Consider the following 13341-nt stretch of genomic DNA (forward strand, 5'->3'; position numbering starts at 1 on the left):
ACAAAATATTCCAAGCGGCTATTGCTGTACTTGCAAAAAGGACGCCAAGTATATTTGTAAGGATTTACTTATTTTTTTAATTTGCAAATTCATGCACAGGCATCGAGACACCCCAACAGCAAAAAGTGAAATTTTTACTTCGGTGTTCTTCTTCTTCAGCATTATACAAAGAAAGAGGAAACAGAAAAATGTAATGGTAAAAGCTCCTGAGATCCGAGACCCCTGAAAATCCTGAGGACAAGCAGTTATATGTTTTATCCACCCACGTTCCATAAAATCCAACTACAGAGGATCTGAAAAGAATGCATCAAATAACACCAAGGAAAATAATACAAAATTTCATAGGCTATAGAATGTAAAGTATAAAAAACTAGTTCCACTGATGCCAATGAAAATGTTGCCTATCAGCATTCAGGAAGACCACGTTTCAACTCAAAGTTCTGTCCACAATGCAAACTACGGGTACATTTGAAAGGGCAGAATTCAGATTTTCATACATAAATCACAAGTGCTGATTTTGCGAACCAGTACTCACACGAGTGTCTAAAGCCATGCAGAATAAATGCAAATCAAACCAATGTACAACCAGCTTCAATGTTGTTTCTGTCTGGGTATCTGAACCTTTTTTTTTTTTTTTTTCCCTTAACTCTGTTAACTTTGCTGCATTTTAAAGGACTGATGACAAAAAAAAAACAACAACAAACCCACAAAACAAAAAACCCAAAGACATTTGATACCTTTCAAATCAGTTCACAGACATGTAAACAAACTGATTAGTAAGAAGTATCTACTGTGAAAAGAAGAATTAAAAGAGCATTAAAAGGCCACACAATAGTCATAATTTCTTAATAAAATAATGCACCTAGAACATGCCATAGAACATGCCATAAATTCAAACCCACTACAGAATGAGGGAAGAATTTCTAAACCACTTGTTGCCTAAAGAAAGACGACCTTTCCTCTGTTCACTATTTCAGAAAATATAAAATAACCAGCATGTGCAGTACTGATCTTTATCCGTTGCAGAGCTGTTCAAGCAGGCAGCGCTGAAAATTAATGGCATGGACTGTATTGCTTCACCTCGTCCAGTTGATGGTGTTTTCAAAGCACCACAGGACAGATCTGTTCTGGCAAGACGAGATTTTATATATTCACTCTTCATCTCTACTCATAGCTCCTGTATCTTCCATTTGCTTTTTCACTTTCTTGGCTGTTGTTGAAATCAAACTACATGATGTGGGAAAAAATCCACCCAGATAATTTGTCTGTCAATGACTTTCTTTTGAAGTCCAAGTTCAACTAATTTGAAAGGGCAGCTCAATTAGCAGCTTGGGTAGAAAATTATGCCTATAATTTCCTATAAAAGCAGCAGAAAAAGTGCCAAGGCCACTTGAAGAAGTATGTGCAGAAAGAGCATATTTAAAATGTTTAGATTTTAGGATGGAAATTCAAAGTGTGTAAGATACCTCCTACTGCCCTGCACACAAGCAGCTGATCAGCTGTGTGGATTTAGGGCTCTGAGGTACAAATGAGGCAATGGATTTCTTCACTCAGCTATGCTTCAAAACAATTGCCTCCCAGTAAAGTCATTTCACTTAAGTTTGCACCATTGGTCAGGACATAGCACTTGGACAGTAAATTGGATGATCGCATTTACTACTCTTTTTAAGCTTGACAGAATAGAAAATTATGCTTGGGTTTCATACCTCTAAAATCTGACAAGTGTTTGAGAAGACCCCAGAATGAAATTTTTATGAGTCAGCCATCCTCCATTTTTGAATGGAAGCCACTTACTGTCTCACTCAATTTAAGCCTACTGTACTAAGAGACCTGCTATAAAATGGTCAGCCCTTCCATCAGGAAATAGCAATTCACAATGGGAGCTAGCCTAATTTTTCAAAGGATGAATTTAATATATGTAGAGAATGTGCAATTAAGCACCCAACTGAGTATATGAATATTTAGAATTATTTTCCCAAGAGAAAATTAAGTGTTCAGTGCTACTGGAGATAACAGGACTATGTACCCAGTCAAATAACTAAGAGTTCAGTGTTTGATTCAGGAGCAGGACTTCAGTAAAGAGATAACAGGAACTACAGTTGGGAATATACGTACGCCTGCAAAATGGCAATGACTTCTCAAACCATTCAGGGAAAATTCTGTGGCATCAGACATTTAGAATAAATAAGAAGTACTTGCTTTTGCTCATTAACTGGCATGTCCCCTTGTTTGCTAATAGCACATTTCTCCTTTCACTGAAACAAAGCCATCAAAAAGAAAATGAGTAATAACCAAAAGTCCTTTTACTGATGCAAACAAAAGGCTAATTACTTCAGAATATTGACAAGCTTTGCTATAATTACGCTTCCTTCCAGACATCAATTGCTTTTCTCCTACCCCACCCCTTACATATTCTTTTACTGCTTAGAAGAGCAACTTACTTTCTGCTATTTATACTACGTAGAGAAGGAATTCTCACTCTACTGTTATTTACTGCAGTGCATTTGACTAAAGGGATGAGAGCAAATTTTTGTCAAGTATTTCATATTCATCTGGACAGATACAGATTGGATTTATAAGTGCACTGGCACTGTTTCACTTTTAGGTGTTACAAATCCCAGTACATCATCCTTCAAATGCTGGATTAAGTATGAGCTAAATTGACATGCTCAGTTTAAATTATGTTGGGTAGTAATAGCCTTCTAGAAACTGAACAATAGAGCTCAGCATCATTTGGTTCCAATCAGCAATACAAAACCACTCTTCTGATTCTTTTTTTTTTTTTTTTTTTATTCATTAACAATAGATTTCTCAAGTCAATATCATTTTCATTCCTATAGTACCTCACACATGGGGAGGGGGGGAAGTATAATTGGTACTTTCATTTTTTTTTAATCTATGTTTTAAACTAGGTTTACCAATAAAAATTTAAAATATGACCTCAGGATGAAGCAATAAGTGATAAATCGGGTATGTGCACTCAATGGGCTGGGGGTGGATTTCTTAGTCACCCCAACACAGAATAGATTTATGATACCAAGGCAGGGTGTCTCCAGGCTTTTCTAATTAGCTCTTATGGCTCATTCCTTCTGTTCAAAGGGAAAAGAAAGCATTACTATTAGTCAAAGCAGGAGGAATATAAGTGAAAACTACATACACCAATCTCTTAAATTCGATACACTGTCAGAAGAGGGAAAACCTTTCATCAAAAACAAATACAAATTTTCTCTGTCACCACTGAAGAGCAAAACAGCCTGTGCATTATTCCAAGCATCATGAAATCAGGAAGAGGTGACTAAAGGAATAACTCAAAATACAGGATTGATGGCAGTGTGAAACATCAGTTACATAAACAGCTCTTTGATATAGACTACTGCCCACTAAATTTTTTTAAGGCCTTGGTACAGGATTGTTAATACATAGGAAGAAGAGGAAGAAATTAAAATGAAGGCTTTTGCAGGCTGAACAAATTAAAGCAGCTAGTTGATGAGGGAGAAGGTTAAGAACCCTAAATCTGATCTTTTCTGGGGAAAAAAAAAAAGGATAAAGGGTAGGAATAAAAGAAACTGACTTGAAGGAGTGAATCTATTCTCAATTCAGGGGAGACAATGCCAAGGGAAAAAGAAACACAAAGCAGCTAATAATTCCTTGGAGCCAAAGTAAGAACTAGTACATTTTTGTAGGAATATAATTTGGCTAAATAGCAGCCTCCACAGATATGACCATTTGTCCTGGGTTCAGCAGTAGCAGTTGTGTTTCGTGTTCTTGTCTCAGCCCGTGGGAGTTGCACTCTTTCAATCCTCCTCCCCGTTCCTCCGGGAGTGGGGAAGGGGAGACCCCTGGGAGGGCGGGGGGCCCTCGGTTGCTCTCAGCCTGGCACCACTCACTGGGAGTGAGTGAACAAGCTGTCTGGCTAGGGTTTAAACCACGACACCATTATCAATCAATCTGAACTCAGCTTGGGTAATTCAAGAGGAACTCTCCAGATTTTGGGAATCAAGATGAGATATTAAGAGGACAATAAATTAGAACCTGAGAAACAGGATGCTATTAAAGAGGGTGTTACTACATAATCTCCATCAGATCCAGATCCCCAAGTACTCTTCTATAGGCTTCTTAAACTTTTACACATACTACCTATACCTATGGCTCAAATTTTCAAGAAGGGACTTGAGAGGGGACATAATATCATTAAAAATCCCATATTACTCCCATGAAAAATGGTTATACAAAGACTCAGGGACCTTGGAAAAAATTCTAACCTAGAAAACCCCAAACCACAACAAACAAAACAATCAAAAAAAAATGAAACCAAACCAAACAAAAAAACCAAAAAAACAAAAAAAAACACACCAAAACTCACCAACCAAATGTCAGTGTCCTTAATAATAAAAAGTATAAAGTGTTGAACTTCCCTAAAAAATGTTGATTTTATACAGTATAATTTTTAATATCTATATGCTCATATTGTATATAAATATTCATATATATACACATATACACACACATACATGTGTGTATATATATAAAGAGGGATGAAGGGATGGAAGGAGAAAGTCACAGTTAAATGGAGATTTAAAATGCAATCTTCGCAGTTATATGGGATAGCCATAAAAAGTACCAGAGGGGAAGAAATAAACAATGTCGACAAGTAGAAAAGTGAAATTAATTACTCCTAAGTTAACTTTTTAAAACTAACACAGTTATTAAACAGAAGTCTCTTTGCAAGTTGCCTTTATTCTGGGAATCTTTAATATTTTTCATTTAGTAAATCCTTATCTGTAAGTGCCAATATGCCAATAACCTCTGTATAAACATCCAAGCATTCACATTTCTAAAGTTTATGACAGTTAAAAAGCAATTTTATGAATATTTATGAAGGCAGTAAATTATTAAAATAAATATAGATACTTACACAATAGAACAACATCTTCATTTAATGGACGTTAATATGTGAACATTTTAAAGATGAAGTGGTGTGGCCTTCAGGGCTTTTGTTACTCTATTAGAAGTTAATTTAGGATAGAAATTATGGCTTTTTCTTGAATCCCAACCCCAAGAGATTTAATCATGCTCAAGACTCGCATCATTTTTCAAAAAATGAATCTGGTGATGGTATTTCCAGACAGTGCAGATCTCCTCAGAACAGAAAAGCCTCCTCCCCAGAAATAAAGCCTTCTATGGCTTCTTTTATGTGCTTGCAGATACTCCAACAAGCTTTAGGGCAGAGAAGCTGAGTGCTAGCGAGGTAGTTACATCAATCTTTCTTTCTCCACATAGTTTATACTATAAGAATACATTTCTTGTCTACAAACACAGCAGACAATTCAAGTTGCTCTTTCTCAAGAAGGTGTTACACATCACGGAAATTTCATCACCTTTGCCCACATTTATAGATCCTCCTGATTCAAGGACACCAGGGAGTCTGCTTTGATATCCTGTACGTAACTGGCTACTGAATCTCCCCAGTGATCCCAATAACCCAAGTTCCACCAAAACACAAATTTTACTTATAGACAGAACACCAGGAGGCAGTTACTTTCAACAAGAAGGCATGAGGAAGCAAATATTCTACCTTTTTTATGGTAGGCCATTCTAAATGCTGTGCTTCACTTATGTTCTAGATTTGTCTCAATTCAGCTTTCTCCTCAAGTTTTTCTTCCTTAGTCCAGTGCCCTCTTTATTGAAAAACAACCCAGCTCTCTTAAGTGTCTCAGATTAGTTTTAAGATCCCTTTAGGAGTAGGCATAGTAGTTTAAAATTTCTCCTTCTGTCAGTTACTCAGCACTGTGAATTATTCTGGCTAAAGAGACAGAAATTACTAGCACCATGGCTATGCCAAGTTAATGTACAACATGAGTACTCCCTGTATGCTCCATTGCTCAGACTGCTGGTTTAGTTTGTATTCCTATAGGAAATTGTCACTCCAGGTGCTGGAAGCAGTGAATTCCTAAACCTTTTAGTTGCATTTGAAAAAGACTCTGCCCTTGCCATACTGTAACTTGTTCCAGCCCTTGAAGCATTTCTACCATTCTTTCGTCCCACCTTTAATATTAATTTTATAAGAGACAGTCTTGCTCCCTTACTGACCTTAAGAGTGCCGTATCAATGGTAAAAACCCTTTCTAAGCCTCTACTCCACTCTGATATATACATCGGTTAATACATATCCATTTTTATCCTTTTAATCACAGCAATGTAAGCTCTGCCTGTTCCTTTTCTTCCCCAAAGTCAACACTCTTTTGATACTTTGCTATAAAGGTAGTGTCCCTACTCTTTCTTTTTAGACAGGTAATTTATCATATCATAGAATTGTTTGGGTTGGAAGGGATCTTAAAGATCACCTAGTTTCAACCCCCTGCCGCAAGCAGAGACACTTTCCACTAGACCACGTTTCTCAAAGCCCCATCCAACCTGGCCTTGAACACTTCCAGGGATGGGGCATCTACCATGTGGCTGTAGTAACATATTCTTTATCTGAAAAGGTTCAACTTAAGGGACCAAGACATGTCTGCGTGGCTCTGCCAATACTCTAGGAAATGTGCTCCCTGCCATTGCTGCTGCTCCTGTTATCCTTATCAGACACTACATTACATATGTGTCAGTGGAACAGAAACACAACACTCCCAACAAAATCTGAAAACATATTCAATTACAAAAATAACTAAAGGTCAGATTTCCACATATCTTATTCTTACAAAGCAGCTTAAATTTGTGATCCTTACCAAATTTAATCACAATTACTCGCATTAAGGATTCAACTGCATATTCTAACAGCACATTAACTTCAGGCTTTTCTGCTTCAAATTCCCTGATGTCGTGGTTTAAGCCCAGCTGGTAACTCAGAAACACACAGCTGCTCACTCACTCCCTGCCTTCTTGCTCTTCCACTTCCACATTACTCTGAACCCTGTCTGTTGTTTTCAGTGTGTCAGAAGGTATGAGAGATGGGCCCATTCTGACAGACTGAAAGTAGAAGCTCCAAATTATTTTCAACCTTGATGCTCTCCCTAATTTTGTACCCTATTCAATCTCCATAATACATCAAACTAAATCTCTACAGCAAAAAATATTGTCAATAATACAGTAACTATTTCAGATATTCAAATTTCCATCACTTGGGCTTGTTTCTACAAATTATCCCATTCAACATGAAGCTGTTTTCTATCAGCACATACTTCTTTCTGTTAATGTGATGTAAAGAAATGTTAACTTTTCATGGTAAGTCTTCTGCCAGCAGCAGATAGTATTACTTTCAGGGTTTTTCCAATGGACTCAATATGGAGATTAAGAAGAGTTGAGATGAAAAAAAAGGCAAAGTAAAAACACAAAAGGGGAACATAGGGGAAACGTGAAAAACAAGCAGTAAAAGAAAGGCAAAAAACATACACATGCAAGGGAAAATGAAAGCTGAAACAGAGACAAGTTTAGAAACATGGTTATGAAGATGAAAGCTCATGCAGGATCTATAAAAATCAGACCCAAATAGAGAGTGAGATATTTGCATAATATAAAGTAATAACAAGAAATTAAAGGACATTAAAATGGGGAAAAAAAATACAAGTTAAATACACAAAATTAGAAAGAAAACCAGTAACAATATATAGTGACAGCTCTGTTATGAGCTACCACTCTGTTTTAATGTGATGTGAAACCAAACACGTGGAAGGAGGAGGTAAAGAAAATAAAGGGAGAGGGGTGTATTTGCTGGAACAGAAATCTGAGATTCAGTAAGTACAGGAACATAAACATTAGGGGGAAAATGATGCAAAACGTGGATTCAGTAGAGAGAGATTGTGTCCATTTAAACCAGCAGGTCTTGCTGTTTATGGCAATCTTTCTCTTTCACTTCTAATATTCTTTATGGTAAAATAACCTATTTCTCATATCTTACTGCATATTTTCTCATGAGAAAAGTAAAGCTTACAATTATTTCACAATTAAAGAGACACAGTTTATATCCTAAAAAAAAAAAACATTCCCCCCAAAAAACAAAACCAAAACAAAAAACCCACCAATCAATCATACAAACAAACAAACCAAGAAAACAAAACTGTTTACAACCTCAAATAGAAGAAATACTAAATAAAGGGAAAGCTTCCATACCTCAGTCTATGCTCTGGAAGGTGTGAGTAACAGAGTAGCAGAACATAAAACATAGGTCTGGGGAGTTGTATTTTTAGCTCAGTCCCTGAGCATGCATTCAAAAAATCAATCTCTTGAGCATATCACACTTTGGTTCATATTATGTAACAGACTGCGGATCCTTTTGGAATAGCAAATGAGCACCAAAAATGTGGCCATCACACCTAATCCACCGGTTTGCACTTACTTCCTGGGATGAGACTACAGCCAACCCAAACTAAACGTTCCTGAGGTGACCCTTGTCCTCAGCACCAATTGTTTTTCCCTACTATTCAGGTGGCATTACTTCCTAATTTAGACATAGCAAGTGCATAGAGAACACAAATTGGTAAAAAGTCCACCTCACAGACACTTCAGACAGTGCTATTACAGCAACCTTTGCATCTTTATCAAATTCCTACTATATAAGCCCTGATTGCTATTTCGTTGTCAGTGGTGAAATGCAGTGTGAGATCTATTGCTGGAAATAATGCACAACAGCCAAGTTCTAACAGTGACAGCTGACCTTTCATGGGTGTAATTAAATTGCATCTAAATAATTTAAATAAACAGCTAAAGCTACTCAGTTGAAAATGGCACTTTTATTAAGACAAATACTGTTATTATAGAACAAAATTTTAGGGGTTATTTTCTGAATCTGTGTCATCATCTCAACTGTGCTTTCTATGGCCAACAGAGCAGATCCTGATTCTTTTAATTCCAAGATCTGGAGTCACTTGTTGTTTTATAATTGCTTTCATGAATTGGGAATGAATTAATTAAATATTTATTGGACTAATATATTTTCTGAAAGGCAAAACAGCACTTTTGTTTATAAAATATTTTCAATAGTTGGCAGTTACTTGACACTGCAGTTGAAATGTGGTTTACACATTGAGCCTATGATGTCTAACATTCAAGTAGACTAGTGAGCTCCATCTCTGCACTCGCTGGAGTTGGAGGAGAAATTACAGACACATACACATAGCCATGGACATCCCTTCCCACACAACTGCAACCAAAGGAGAAGGAAGAAAAATATGTTTCTCGTTCTGAACTTGTTGTTATCTGAACACATTCATTATTCACATATTATTATTATCTGAACACATTCATAGACCAGTAAATCCTATTTACAGGACTGACTGACCATTAAAGGCAGGGGGAAAGCATGGCAGTCTGCTTACAGTTTACACAGCAGAAAACATCACAGAAGTTCATGTTCTTTTCCAACTCTTAGTCCCTTTTGTCCGTCTGAGGTGTTAAGGATAGCAGAAAGAACCAAGGTGTCAAAGGCAAATTCTCCACAGAGCAAGGCTGTATGTATTTATGTATGTCATGACTGTATCAAGTTACCTTTCAATTTCTTAAACAAATTCATAAACAATAGTGTTAGTCTTCCTGTAGTGTACACTTCTGGTTACTACCTCACAGTCTCAGTGCTGGCAGAAGCATACCCGCATCAAGGCCCAAAGTGCTGGGCTTTAGCCACAGCCTGATGGAACTGGAAAGACCTGCAAAAGCCTGAGGTTGACTCAACACATACTGTGCTCTGCCTCCTCTCACAGCATGCCCAAACTACAGCCAGCAGACTAAGCAATATAAACAATTATATGTACATTTTTAGCATACACAGATCAAACTATTCCTGACCTCAGCTGCCTCCCTCCCTCCTCCTCCCCACATTCCCCTCATCCTTTTTCCCTTCCCCTCTTCACCCTCCCACCCCCCAGCCCCCATCTCATGTTATTTACTTCTTTTAGGGATTTCTTTATTTACCGAAAGGCTTACAGTACATCCAGAGAAAATACTACTGGGACACTCTTAAGATATGCATCAAAATAAATAACTGTAACACATAAAAGGCAGCACAGACCAAAGTGGCTAGTATTAAGGAAGAATCTGAATGCCAGTAAATCCTGACTTACTGGGATAGAATGGGAATGTCTTTGTTTTGGTATCTTGAAACTGAAAGTACAAATAAGTAATTCAACTGAAGTGCAACAAGCATTCGACTAACCTTATAAAGCAAAGGTGATTGTCCTAGCTTCAAAAGTGCAATTTTTTTGGTCACATTTGTAATGGCTTGAATCCGGATCAAGTCTGCCACAGTCCCATACTGTACATCAACAAGCTCTGCCTGTAAAGAGAAGACAAAAGTAGGGCTAAACCTATAACCATGCATCACTGAGGGTGTTCATTCCACAGAAACTAAGCTGTATGCATAAGTACAAGCACCTGAGCAGAGTTCTATGATTACCTAACCCCCCCATTTCCTGATCAGAAAAAGCTGTCATAACAAAGGGCTTGAGAATTTGATCTCACAGATGAATTTGTATCTTTGCAGTTTTCATGCAAAATTCATCAGCTGTGACAAAAAAAAACTTTTTTTTTTTTGCCAGTAGTTACAATAAGTGGCCCTGGTTTGGATGAGAATTCCCCCTCATTAGCTACAGGAATGTATTTTAAACCATGTAAGGGATACTAACTCACATCTGCTAACTTCCTTAATCAGACTCTTATAAAGCATTTCAGAAAATGAACAATTATACTGTTCACTTATCAAAACATATCGATAATATAAACTCTATCAATATGAAGCTTTATTATGTGGTCTCATGTAATTCCTGAACAGTCTTAACTACTGAAGTATCTTTGCATAATCCATCAGTTATCCAAGCATTATACTCAGATAATTATAGTGGTAAACAGACTGCACCTCTCTGACACGTAAGCTTCCCTATTTATATATATTTTGAAATTATTTACAGTCATTTCCAACTAAATGAAAAGCTTCTAGAGCATGAAGATCTTCAGCTCTTCAGTGAAGACACTGAAAGGATATGTAGTTAACGTCTAAGCTATTAGTAAATGTCGCGCATCAGCAGTGATGGAAAAACACATGAAAACTTGTTTTCAAGGATTTTTAAAAAATAAATAAATAAATATATATTTAATTTAAGAATTATCAAGGGCACATTTCTCACATTTTTCTAGCAATAAATTATGGTGAAAACCAAGTATAAGGATAATCAGGCTTGTACATTATTATTTTAGAATGTCATAACAACTCTCAGGACACCACCGAGGACATTCTGGAACATCTAAATCCCTCCACTGTGTTCACATAAAACACAGATATAAGAAGACACAATAACGCTGCATGAGTGTTCAAAAATTAAAATAACAGGAGCAATACAAAATGGAAAAGTTTCTCTTTCAGTTCAGCTTTGGTAACGAGTATGGATTCATTGCCAAAGGCAACAGTTCTGATTTTGGGCATCTCTACACAAACTGTTTAAATTCTAGCAACAGTTGTTCTGGATATGTAGGATGTGTGAAACTTTCCTAGATTCCTGAACACGGGTGTTGTAGGAAAGTATTTACCCTTATACAACTGTAGCTGAATATTTTGTATGAGTTTGCACCTCAACATTTAAGTTGAAATCATACAATTTTTTTGCCAAGGTTGCCTTCTTCTTAAATGTATTCTTTTAAATTTTCAAGTTAACAAGTTTCTAAGACTACAACGTGTCATAAGTACTGTATAAACAAAATATTTAGAAAAGGTCATCCAAAGTTATAAAACACTTCTTGAACAGGCAAGCATCAGATTTAACACCAAATACTGAAGTGTAAGAACAGAAAATCTTGTACTTCATAGAGTTTCTTCTGAAATATATAAAACATTTAAAGAACTTGAAAACCAGTTCTTAAGAAAACTGAAATTATGACTACAGGATGAAATAATTTCCCCCATGTGATCATACTATTTGAAAAGTATGAAAAAATCAAGTGAGGAAGTTTCTATACTAGAGGAAACTATTTTATATTTTATATTTTATATTTTATCTCATCTCATTCATCTGGTTAGAAAGAGCTCACCTCAGATGAGGAAAAGTGTATTAACCCGTATACTTCCTTGAAATACACACAAATTTTACTCATTCTCTAGGTCTCAGCTTTATTTTAATTTCTACCTCCAGATATTTCAGTAGATACACCTGAGTGCAATAATTATTAACATCTCAAAAGGCTTATGGCTTGAGAGGTTATATGCAGGCTGATTTCTTGGGAGACCTCTAATCTAATTCCTTTGGACCCAATGCCTTTCTCAATCTACCCTCAAGCAAAGCAAAAATCACAGCTTTCATCATTCATATGAGAGAAACTACATTGAATTTTCCTGAGGCAAAATCAATACACAAAGATGTAACATAATGAAGTATCAAACTATCCACTTCTACAGCATGCCTGTGTGAAAATGAGATCCCTGCCCATCTACATTCATGTGCTGCTTCACATCACTTTTGCTAGCTGCTCCTCCAGGATGCTATCCACTGCTCTGTAAACAACAGGACTACATGTTTGCACAATTATTAATGCATTTATCAACCACCCTTGGATGTTCTTAGTTCATTTATGGACACAAACTGCATCTTCAAGAGCTATTCACTGGTCTTTCACAGGGAACATAGAAGCTCCATAAGAGCAGGCTGAATAAAAGGCCCTAAAAAAGCACAACTCCTTTTCTAATTATGGGAGAACCAGAACTTGACTCCCTGCTGCCCCAAACACTCTGTCAACCATGTTCTTTGCTCCAAATGTTAAAAGTAAGTCCCTTCATACATTCATACATTGAGAGTACATGTAAGAAGTCATTACACAATATAAAAAGCAGCTGGATATAATATAACAAAGAGTTATGCTTGCTTTCATTACACATCTTCCACATGAAGAGTATGTCAAAGCTCAATATATTAGAAGTCTTTCATTTGCACTTGCCTGAAAATGAGTATGACCTATGCATCTGTCCAACTCTGAGGGCACTTGCACACTGGTATTTCACTGTAACTTTGAAGCAGTTCTCTTCTCAGCAAAGGTCTTTGACCCTTAATTTTACCTTTTGTGGAATCATGGCTAAAAATATTGCACATATCTAGCAAAGTAAGTTATCACACCCCGGTAGCATCACATATAGCCCAGCAGCTGGAGGTTTGCACAGCTAATCTCAGATCTAACTTAAAATGACAAAAAAAAAAAAGAGTAATATCTTTTCTTGACTAAAACTACACATGGCTTGTCCTCTGCCAAACAAAGTCAATAACCCACAGGAAGAGTTGAGAAGAAAGTCACAATATTCTGGCACTACAGTCCAGACCCTAATAGGTAAAAAATAATTTTAAGGATTATTTCTAACCCTTCATTTCTACTCGAA

At 36.7% G+C, this 13341-nt stretch overlaps 1 protein-coding gene across 14 annotated transcripts in view; it reads right to left on the reverse strand.

The window, feature by feature from the left end:
- NAALADL2 (N-acetylated alpha-linked acidic dipeptidase like 2) overlaps nt 1-13341 on the reverse strand; it is a 494729-nt gene that overhangs the window by 185699 nt on the left and 295689 nt on the right. For all 14 annotated transcript variants that reach the window (XM_061452509.1, XM_061452508.1, XM_061452511.1 and 11 more), the window contains one exon: nt 10144-10263. In XM_061452509.1, coding sequence (XP_061308493.1) covers nt 10144-10263 — 120 coding nt within the window. The remainder of the gene's footprint in view (nt 1-10143; nt 10264-13341) is intronic.

The sequence above is a fragment of the Pezoporus flaviventris genome, unplaced genomic scaffold, assembly GCF_033815535.1.
Source record: "Pezoporus flaviventris isolate CSIRO_AGI_PZ_B2104156 unplaced genomic scaffold, CSIRO_AGI_Pfla_v1 ptg000013l, whole genome shotgun sequence".
NCBI classification, from domain to species: domain Eukaryota; kingdom Metazoa; phylum Chordata; class Aves; order Psittaciformes; family Psittacidae; genus Pezoporus; species Pezoporus flaviventris.